At 43.1% G+C, this 10703-nt stretch overlaps 1 protein-coding gene across 4 annotated transcripts; it reads right to left on the reverse strand.

Annotated features, from left to right (window-relative positions):
- Positions 1-84: 84 nt before the first annotated feature.
- On the reverse strand, positions 85-10703 carry LOC135507044 (acidic leucine-rich nuclear phosphoprotein 32 family member B-like). Of its 4 annotated transcripts, none has more exons than XM_064926558.1 (7): positions 10145-10699; positions 6456-6605; positions 6023-6145; positions 1873-2044; positions 1447-1526; positions 1308-1350; positions 85-1202 (listed from the first exon to the last, which is right to left on the reverse strand). In XM_064926558.1, the coding sequence occupies exons 1-7, from the start codon at positions 10544-10546 to the stop codon at positions 1132-1134; spliced, it is 1041 nt and encodes a 346-aa protein (XP_064782630.1). In that variant the 5' UTR covers positions 10547-10699; the 3' UTR covers positions 85-1131. The 4 variants fall into 4 exon arrangements, 2 of the variants coding, with proteins under 2 accessions (XP_064782630.1, XP_064782629.1); XM_064926557.1 differs by having other exon boundaries at positions 85-1205; positions 10145-10698; XR_010450591.1 differs by having other exon boundaries at positions 1129-1205; positions 1826-2044; positions 10145-10703.

Here is a 10703-nt window from a genome sequence, read left to right on the forward strand (position 1 = left end):
CAGCTTGAATTCAAAATGGATTAAATAATTTTTCCCCTTCACCCATCTACACACAATACCCCATAATGACCAAGTGAAAACAAGTTTAGAAATGCCTGTAAATTTATTGAAAATGAAATACTTGTAGAAACACCCCTGTTGTTGTTGATCGTTGCTAAACAAACATTTTCAGGTATTTACATAAATCAAACAGCCACTCAGAAAAATATAAAACTAAATTGGAGGGGGGCACACTACGTACACTAAGGACCCGGAGAAGAGGTGCAGGGAAGAACGTGCCTGTTTGAAAGCCAGACATTTTTTTGTAGCTCGTAACGTGTCGTTTTTTAAAAGTAGCCCTTCCCTTAAACATGAGCAGCCTGCCAGTCTCAGACTGACCAGCAGCAACCTCTCCTCATTTGGGGGAAAAGCACTCATGAAATGGTACCATCCCATTTCCTTATTGATAGAAATTGCACAGCAGTAAGCCATTTTTCTCCTTTATTTCAATATGGAAGGTATTCTTATACCATTTGTGTGTAACAATAATAGCAGTTTGTTAAATTGAGGGAGGTGAGGAGGCATGGGGGGGGGGGGCTTATTGCCAAATAACACCAGCATGATAATATGGACCAATATATTGTTTGGCTCATTTTTGGATGGGGAAAATTATATTTTCATGGTGTCACCATTTTATTTTCATTAGTTTGGGGGTAGAAATCTCCAGGGCTGCGTTCAGTATGAAAAAAACATATGACAAGGCTGAAGAAATTTGGTTTGACCCCTAATACCCTCACAATCTTCTACAGATGCACCATTGAGAGCATCCTGTCCGACTGCATCACCGCCTGGTACGGCAATTGCACAGTTTGCAACCGCAAGGCTCTCCAGAGGGTGATGAGGTTAGCCCAACACATCACCAGGGGGCACACTGTCTACCCTCCAGGACATTTACAGCACCCAGTGTCACAGGCCAAGAAGATCATCAAGGACCTGAGCCATGGCCTGTTCAACCCGCTACCATCTAGAAGGCAAAGACAGTGCTGGGAACGAGAGACTGAAAAACAACTTCCATCTCCAGACCATCAGACTGTTACTCAGTCACGGCTCATCCTATGTAACTGCTATTGGAGAGGGAAGGAGTTGGTAACGCTATGCTTTCATTTTTTGCTCGTAATCGTCGTCAGGCTCTCGTTTTCTCTTCTCTCCTTGGACAGCCTCGACTTCTGGGAGAAATGGGAAAGGCTTATTATACTATGATGCTGTACTTAGTCAAGTATCCAAACGTGAAACATGAGCTTGTGACAAAAAGTATTAAAATTACATACCATCTTCATCGTTGTCCTCATCATCAATGCCGCGGTCTTCCTCCTGGAGAGAAGTGACAGAGCAGGTCAGCATCCACAGAGCTCTCAAACTATACCCCACATTAAACTATTGAGTCACAAACAAAGCAAAAAAGGTTACCTCCTCCTCCTCTCCTACTACTACTCCCTCTTCATCACAGTCCTTGTCAAAGTGTTCCTCCTTTCCATCCTCATTCCCTTCTAAAATTAAAAAAAATATATATATAAAATATATCACATCCATTGACAGTCACACAGATAGATGCTGACAAACCCTACCAAATAAACAATAGAATTCCCTTGAATGACAAAACACCCACGATGTACTAATCTGGATTGTAATATATAATATGCCATTTAGCAGATGCTTTTATCCAAAGTGACTTAGTCATGCAAGCATACATTATGTATGTGTGGTCCCGCGAATCAAACCCACTATCCTAACTTTGCAAGTGCCATGACCTACCGACTGAGCTACAGAACACCTCCATTCCACTCACATCTGCACTTCCTCGTATTCTCACAAGAAAACTAAATGGCTGCCCACCCTCGTCACCGGCCACCTCTCCGTCCGAGTCGGATGCCTCCCGGTCCTCCACGTCGTACCCGTCCAGGTAGGTGAGCTGAGGGAGCAGCTTGAACACACTCTCCCTGTAGTCGTTCAGGTTGGTCACCTCACAGTTGAACAAGTCTAGAGACTTCAGGCTATCCAGCTTTTTCTGTGGGACCAAATGGGTGTAGGTTAATTAGGGGGTGAACAACACTGCCTGAATAAATCTCTAATTAGATTTTATAGCAGAGTGCCACATCAAATGATCACATATTTAGCAGATGTTATTGCGGGTGTAGTGAAATGCTTGTGTTCCTAGCTCCAACAGTACAGCAGTATCTAACAATTCACAAATCTAAACGTAAAATAATGGAATTAAGAAATCTATAAATATTAGGACGAGCAATGTCGGAGTGGCATCGACTAAAATACAATATACACACACACACGAGATGAGTAAAGCAGTATGTAAACATTATTAAAGTGACTATTTTTCCATTATTAAAGTGGCCAGTGATTTCATGTCTGTATATAGGGCAGCAGCCTCTAAGGTGCAGGGTTGAGTAACCGGGTGGTAACCGGCTAGTAAGCTCAATATCCACATTGAAGGTGAAGGGAGAGGAAACCAACAGCATGTCATTTGCCAACACTGATGGGGAACAGACTAGCAGTGTCGGAAGGTGGGTGAGATTGTTGGCTTCTACTTGGCGGGTCAGGAGGAGTAATTCTCTCTAAGGTTTTAATCAGGCTGTACATCTGATGTTCAAAAAGGCCCTTCCATTGTAGTTTGGAATTCAGTTCATTTATGAGGGCCATGATGTCCACGGTGAAGGCAACAAAATAAATCTGCCAACCATTCTTTATCTTGCAGTTGAGGGAAATCAACATATTTTCCCTTCACTTGCAAAAACTCAGCAATCTCTGACTTCAGGTCCCACACCCTTTTAAGCATCTTGGCCAAACTCAGCCACCTCACATTTGTGTGGTAGGGGAGATCTGCATGACCCTTCCAACAGTGAGACAAACCACCTGTGGTTTAAAGATTTTGTGCTTATGATTTTTGCTCTTACTTTAGTGACTTTATCCACAACATAGCTCATTTTCAGTACACATTTACAGAGCACCTCCTGATGAATAATGCAATGCAGGAAAATAATTTTCTGATCTGGGTTCAGCTCAGCTACTTGATCTTGTATCCTTTTCAAAAGGCCAAAGTTTTCTCCTGTCAAGTTTGGGCACCATCAGTGATCACACTGGATAACTTTTCAAAACGCAGTCCCAGCTTTGCCACACACTTATTAACCTCCCCCAATAAATATTTCCCTGTGGTTGTGCACTTCATTGACTGCACTGAAGCTCCTCTAGTCTGGGGTTATGCCTCGTAAGAATATCAACAACTGAGCCGTGTCACATGCATCACTGCTCTCATCCAGGGCCAAGGAGAAATAGGCAAAATCCTTTACCGTGTCTTTCAACTGTTGTTCCATATTCTCTGTGATGTCCTCAACACGCTGTGTCACTGTTCGTCTTTACAGGGAAACATTTTCAAACAGCTCTTTCTTGTCGGGGCAAAGTATTGCTGCAGAGTCAATTAAACATTCTTTAATGAATTCACCCTCAGCGAATGGCTTGCTATGTTTAGCAATTTTGTGGGACAGTACATAGCTAGCTCTCGCAATTCTGTCATTTGCTGAATGCAGTTTTGTGAAAAGTCCTTGCTGCTTTTACAACTGACAAAGCAACTCTTTCGATGCACTTGCCCTCTGCTCAGAAAACATATTCCTAGATTTCTCTGCATGCTTCATCTGGAAGTGTCGGGACAAGTTGTAGTCTCAGGACAGCGATCCACTCTTTGCATACATCTTTTCCTGATACCTCAATAAATAAATATTTCGATGTCCACTCTTGCTGGAACACCCTACATTCATTGTCTACTTAACCTTTTCTTTGAAAAACAAATTTTTGCACAAATTTCTAGCTAGCTAACAGGACGTGTGTATCAGCCTGTCAGTCACTGTCTGTCCTCGTTCAGTTGTTATTTATACGTGCCTTCAAAATAAATGTCCCACAAGCGGTGGTAGTGAAATCATTACACAAAGGATTGTATTCATTGGGCTTTTAATTTGAATAACAAACACATTTTTCAAAACTTTACTATTGCAAATTCTTTGTGATCCGAACATGATTCCACAGGACGTATTGAATCAGGTTGCGGGCCGCTTACGGCCCCCGGGTCGGCCTTTGCACAGGCCTGGTCTAGGGTGTAAGGTAGAGGTGATATGATCCTTAACCAGCCTCTCAAAGCACTTCATGATGACAGACGTGAGTGCTACGGGTCGATAGTTATTTAGTTCAGTTACCTTCGCTTTCTTGGGTACAGGACCAATGGTGGACATCTTGAAGCAAGTGGGGACAGCAGACTGGGATAGGGAGAGATTGAATGGGTCCGTAAACACTCCAGCCAGCTGCTATGCGCATGCTCTGAGGACGCAGCTCGGGATGCCGTCTGGGCCGACAGCCTTGCCAGGATTAACATGCTTAAATGTCTTACTCACCTCAGCCAACGGAGAAGGAGAGCCCACAATCCTTGGGAGCGAGCCGCGTCGGTGGCACAGTGTTATCCTCAAAGCGGGCGATGGTGGTGTTTAGCTTGTCGGGGAGCATGTCGTCAGTGTCCGAAGTGGGTGGTTTTCCTTTTGTAATCCGTGATTGTCTGTAGACCCTGCCACATATGGCTCGTGTCTGAGCCGTTGAATTGCGACTCCACTGTCTCTGTACTGATGTTTTGCCTGTTTGATTGCCTTACGGAGGGAATAACTACACTGTTTATATTCAACCATATTCCCAATCATCTTGCCATGGTTAAAAAGTCAGTGGTTTGCGCTTTCAGTTTTGCGTGAATGCTGCCATCTATCCACGGTTTCTGGTTAGGGTATGTTTTAATCGTCACCGCGGGAACAACATCCCCAATACACTTAATGATGAACTCCGCCACCGTGTCTGTGTATACGTCAAATGTTATTCTCAGAGGCTACCCGGAACATTTCCCAGTCTGCGTGATCAAAACAATCTTGAAGCTTGGATTCTGATTGGTCTGACCAGCGTTGAATAGACCTTAAAACAGGAACTTCCTGTTTGAGTTTCTGCCTCCGAGGAAGGAATGGAGTCGTGATCTTATTTGCCGAAGGGAGGGCCTTGTAGGCATTGCGAAAGGGCGAGTAGCAGTGGTTTAGTGTTTTTCCTAAGCGAGTACTACAGTCAATGTGTTGATAGAACTTTGGTACCGATTTGCTCAAATTTGCTTTGTTAAAATCCCCAGTTACAATAAATGCGGCCTCAGGATGTGGTTTCCAGTTTGTGGTATCGGCTTGAGGGTGTATATACGCGGCTGTGACTATAACTGAAGAGAATTCTCTTGGGAGGTATTACAGTCGGCATTTGACTGAGGTATTCTAGGTCGGGTGAACAAAAGGACTTACGTATCTATGTTATCTCTTCCCGGAGAGTTCTTTATTCCTGTCTGCGCGATGAACTGAGAACCCAGCTGGCAGTATGGACAGGGACAGTATATCCCAAGAGAGCCATGATTCCGTGAAAGAGTATGTTACAGTCCCTGATGTCTCTCTGGAAGGAGATCTTCACCCTGAGCTCGTCTACTTTATTGTCCAGAGACTGAACATTAGCGAGTAATACTCAGAAGCGGTGAATGGTGTGCACGCCTCATGAGTCGGACGAGAAGTCCACTCTGAATACCTCTTCTCCGCCGGTAGTGTCTTGGAGCAGCCTCTGGGATAACTTAAAATTGCCCTGGTGGGTACGAACAAAGGATCAAATTTGGGAAAGTCGTATTCCTGGTCGTAATGCTGGTGAGTGACCGCTGCACTGTTATCCAAAAGTTATTTCAGGCTGTATGTATTAACACAACTTTCTGCGCTAATAACAAAATACTGCAAAGTTGCTTAGGAGCTAGAAGCAGAGCTGCCGTGTCTGTCAGCATTAACTTTACTATCATAGGGAAACAAAACATCACACTGCCAACTAGGTCTATGGTCAAAACTCTAAATAGGGAAAAGTGTCATTTGAGACAACCTGAGCCAATGAGATTGTGTCGCACTGTATTGTGCTCTACCGGGAGTTGTGTACCTACCAAAGGTTCCAACGTGCTGATGTCTTTCAGTTTGTTTCCGCTTAGATTTAGATGTGTGAGGTTGGGGAGTTTCTCTGCTAACACGTCAAGGCCACCAGAGATTCTGTTGTCACTGAGTTCCAACTGCAACATAATGTGAAGATATCAGTCACTTCTGTCCAAAAACACCAAAGCAAGTAACAGCCTTTCAGAAAATAATGACTACGTCCCAAATGGAACCCTATTCCTTACATAGAGCACTACTTTAGACCAGGGCCCTCAAAAGGTAGTGCATTATACAAGTGCCATTAGAAACGTAGTCAATTGCTTTTTTTACCCCTTCTCCAACAACACAAAAGGTGTAAAAAAAATAAAAAAAAAAAAAAAAAAAGGTACTGTAAATTAAGTGTAAGCTTGTGTAAAAAAATGAATTAATTCTAAAGCAAAACTTTACCTTCTTGAGTTTCTCAAGTTTGGGAAGATTGGAGGCAGAGATTAAACCAACGTTTATCAAACTGAGGAATTCCAGACTGACAAATTCCGCTGTGAGGCCTTCGATTTTTCCTTCATTTGAGCTACAGTTGTCAAGGACAAGTTCCCGTACCTAGAAGGATAAAAAAAAAAATATGTAATTCAAAAGACAGAATAATTGTTTTAAAATTTGCGTACATTGTTTACAGCTGCACTAAACACTCAAAATTGAGAATGCACACATTCAAATTTAATTTTATGCATATATAATAATTTGGTTAGGGCTTATATTTGTCCTATTTTCCACATATTAGTGTGTATTAATACACATGTATGAATGGAATTATTATTATTTTTGCATATCCCCCTCGCCCCGAGACATCCTTGGAGAGTCGGGTCAAGGCCAAGGTCTGCCATCATCAATGTCGACCGTGGAGCAATTGGGGTTAAGTGCCTTGCTCAAGGGCACATCCACAGATTTTTCCCTTTGTCAGCTCGAGGATTCAAACTAGCGGCCTTTGGGTTACTGGCCCAATGCGCTAACAGCTAGACTACCTGCCACCCATTATGCAAAAGTGTTGTGGAAAACATGTTTGGAATGGTCACATTTTGGCAACTATAACTTGCTGCATCAATACTTCTTTATTTGAATCCATAACAAAGCTTGAATCTAAACTTCACAATGAAAAAAAGGTCAATACACAAAATATGGACTTCAATGATGTGGTTATTATTCACTGACGGTTTTCCTGACTTTTGTATGAACAGTTGCAACTCTCAGTTCGCAGCTACAAAATGTTACATCACTAATATTCACAGTCAGTCGTTGCTCAATCAAAAGCTTGATAAAAAGGTTGAAGAAAGTTAACGTTGAACGTCAAGGTCATGATTTGCACACTAACAAAGTGAAACATTGATAAGGCTGTCGAGTGGAGCCAGCAAAAGCATTTGGTTGCATTGTTTTGTCGAGGCACCGCGGTTGTTTCTTTAAACCAGCTGCCACGAGGAAGAACCGCACAATACAGTTCTACCTTCACGTGCCCGCTGTTCAGTCACTAATCACACATGCAATGCTTTTTGTTAACAATCCATTTAAGGGCTTTATTGGCATGGGAAACATGTTAACATTGCCAAAGCAAGTGAAATATATAATAAACAAAAGTGATAAACAATATAAAATGAACAGTAAACATTACTCACAAAAGTTCCAAAGGAATAGAGACATTTCAAACGTCATATTATGGCAATATACAGTGTTGTAGCGATGTGAAAATAGTTAAAGTATCAAAGGGAAAATAAACATAAATATGGGTTGTATTTACAATGGTGTTTGTTCTTCACTGGTTGCCTTTTCTTGTGGCAACAGGTCATAAATTGTGTAACTTTGATGGCACACTGTGGTGTTTCACCCAATAGATATGGGAGTTTTATTTCACCTTTATTTAACCATGTAGGCCAGTTGAGATCAAGTTCTCATTTATAACTGCGACCTGGCCAAGATAAAGCAAAGCAGTGTGACAAAAACAACAGAGTTATACATGGGATAAACAAATGTACAGTCAATAACACAATAGAAAATCTGTATACAGTGAGAGCAAATTAAGTGAGGAGGTAAGGCAAATAAATAGGCCATAGTGGCAAAATATTTACAATTGAGCAATTAAACACTGGAGTGATAGATGTGCAGATGAGGATGTGCAAGTGGAAATACTGGTGTGCAAAAGAGCAGAAAAAAAAATATATACTGCTCAAAAAAATAAAGGGAACATTTAAACAACACAATGTAACTCCAAGTCAATCACACTTCTGTGAAATGAAACTGTCCACTTCGGAAGCAACACTGATTGACAATAAATGTCACATACTGTTGTGCAAATGGAATAGACAACAGGTGGAAATTATAGGCAATAAGCAAGACACACCCAATAAAGGAGTGGTTCTGCAGGTGGAGACCACAAACCACTTCTCAGAACACCAAGATTGGCAAATTCACCACTGGCGCCCTGTGCTCTTCACAGATGAAAGCAGGTTCACACTGAGCATGTGACAGACGTGACAGAGTCTGGAGACACCGTGGAGAACGTTCTGCTGCCTGCAACATCCTCCAGCATGACCGGTTTGGCGGTGGGTCAGTCAAGGTGTGGGGTGGCATTTCTTTGGGGGCCACACAGCCCTCCATGTGCTCGCCAGAGGTAGCCTGACTGCCAGTAGGTACCAAGATGAGATCCTCAGACCCCTTGTGAGACCATATGCTGATGCGGTTGACCCTGGGTTCCTCCTAATGCAAGACAATGCTAGACCTCATGTGGCTGGAGTGTGTCAGCAGTTCCTGCAAGAGGAAGGCATTGATGCTATGGACTGGCCCGCCCGTTCCCCAGACCTGAATCCAATTGAGCACATCTGGGACATCATGTCTCACTCCATCCACCAACGCCACGTTGCACTACAGACTGCCCAGGAGTTGGCGGATGCTTTAGTCCAGGTCTGGGAGGAGATCCCTCAGGAGACCATCCGCCACCTCATCAGGAGCATGCCCAGGCGTTGTAGGGAGGTCATACAGGCACGTGGAGGCCACACACACTGAGCCTCATTTTGACTTGTTTTCAGGACATTGCATCAAAGTTGGATCTGCCTGTAGTGTGGTTTTCCACTTTAATTTAGAGTGTGACTCCAAATCCAGACCTCCATGGGTTGATAAATTTGATTACCATTGATAATTTGTGATTTTGTTGTCAGCACATTCAACTATGTAAAGAAAAGTATTTAATAAGAATTTCATTCATTCAGATCTAGGGTGTGTTATTTTAGTGTTCACTTTACTTCTTTGAGCTATATCTAGATATAGATATAGATGAGGTAGGTAGTTGGGTGGGCTATTTACAGATTGGCTGTGTACAGCTGCAGCGATCGGTAAGCTGCTTTGACAGCCGATGCTTGAAGTTAGTGAGGGAGATAAGTCTCCAACTTCAGTGATTTTTGCAATTCGTTCCAGTCATTGGCAGCAGAGAACTGGAAGGTAAAGGCTAAGATAAGGCTGAGCTTTACCCAGCAAAGACTTGTAGATGACCTGGAGCCAGTAGGTTTGGCGACAAATATGTAGTGAGTACTTTTTACAGCACTGCTGACATCAAACGTGTCTCCTGGAGATTACAGCCAGCTGACGTGGTAGAGGTCAAGCAATCCAACCAAAACAAACAATGCCATTGCCATGGAAACACGTGAGTGAAAGGGCAGTGAAGGAAGATCCCGAATCTCCTCGTCCCCCAGCAAAATAGCATAGATTTAGGATATTATTTATGTGTATTTCACACTATACGGTGTGTCGAGGTAAAACTTGGAGTATAATGCTTGTATGGATGTCAACCAACACATGCATTAGTTTAAAAACGACTGACTACCACGATTTCTGTATACTAACTACGCTACCCAGTTTATAGGACAGGGAGTTAGAATTTGGCAGTCACTTCTAAATCTGAAAAAGGGGCAACTTCTAAATGTTATGCAGCAAAAACAACCAACTATATTAAAATCGGACTTAACCACTGTGGGCCAGTTACAATAAATAAATCATGACGGATTTGACGACTTTCCACTTAGTTAGACCAAATTTATTGAATGTGCGCCAATCTGGTCAATGACAATAGAACCGTCTACATTCTATTGCCTCCTTACCGTATCTACACAGGCGATGTTTTTCCACTCCTCATTTGCACGACGTGGTCGTCTGCTGCTGTAGCCCATCCGTGACAAGGATCGACGAGTTGTGCGTTCCGAGATGCCGTTCTGCGCACCACTGTTGTACTGCGCTGTTATTTGTCTGTTTGTGGCCCGCCTGTTAGCTTTCACGATTCTTTCCATTCTCATTCTACCTCTCTCATCAACTAGTTGTTTTCGCCCACACGACTGCCGCTGACTGGATGTTTTTTGTTTGTCACACCATTCTCGGTAAACCCTAGAAACTGTCGTGCGTGAAAAGCCCAGGAGGGCGGCCGTTTCTGAGACACTTGATCCCGCGCGCCTGGCACCTACGATCATACCACGCTCAAAGTCCCTTAAGTCACTCGTTTTACCCATTGTAACGTTCAATCGAACAGTATAGCTGGTTGCTTGCCTGCTTGTCTGCCTGCTTTATATAGCAGGCCACGTGACTCAGTGTCTGAAGGAGCGATCCATTTTCGGGAATGGGGTGGTGTAACCAGTGTTTGACTTGGGCTGGAGCGGTCTACTTCTT

This window comes from Oncorhynchus masou, chromosome 20 (assembly GCF_036934945.1).
Source record: "Oncorhynchus masou masou isolate Uvic2021 chromosome 20, UVic_Omas_1.1, whole genome shotgun sequence".
NCBI lineage: Eukaryota > Metazoa > Chordata > Actinopteri > Salmoniformes > Salmonidae > Oncorhynchus > Oncorhynchus masou.

What these genes read in the sequence shown, in the direction of transcription:
- LOC135507044 (XM_064926557.1), bottom strand. Translation starts at nt 10,546, where the DNA reads ATGGGTAAAACGAGTGACTTAAGGGACTTTGAGCGTGGTATGATCGTA. An exon ending in ACATCGCCTGTGTAGATACG is followed by an intron (nt 6,606 to 10,144) that starts GTAAGGAGGCAA and finishes TTATCCTTCTAG; the next exon opens with GTACGGGAACTTGTCCTTGA. An exon ending in TCAGCACGTTGGAACCTTTG is followed by an intron (nt 2,045 to 6,022) that starts GTAGGTACACAA and finishes TTGGTCCCACAG; the next exon opens with AAAAAGCTGGATAGCCTGAA.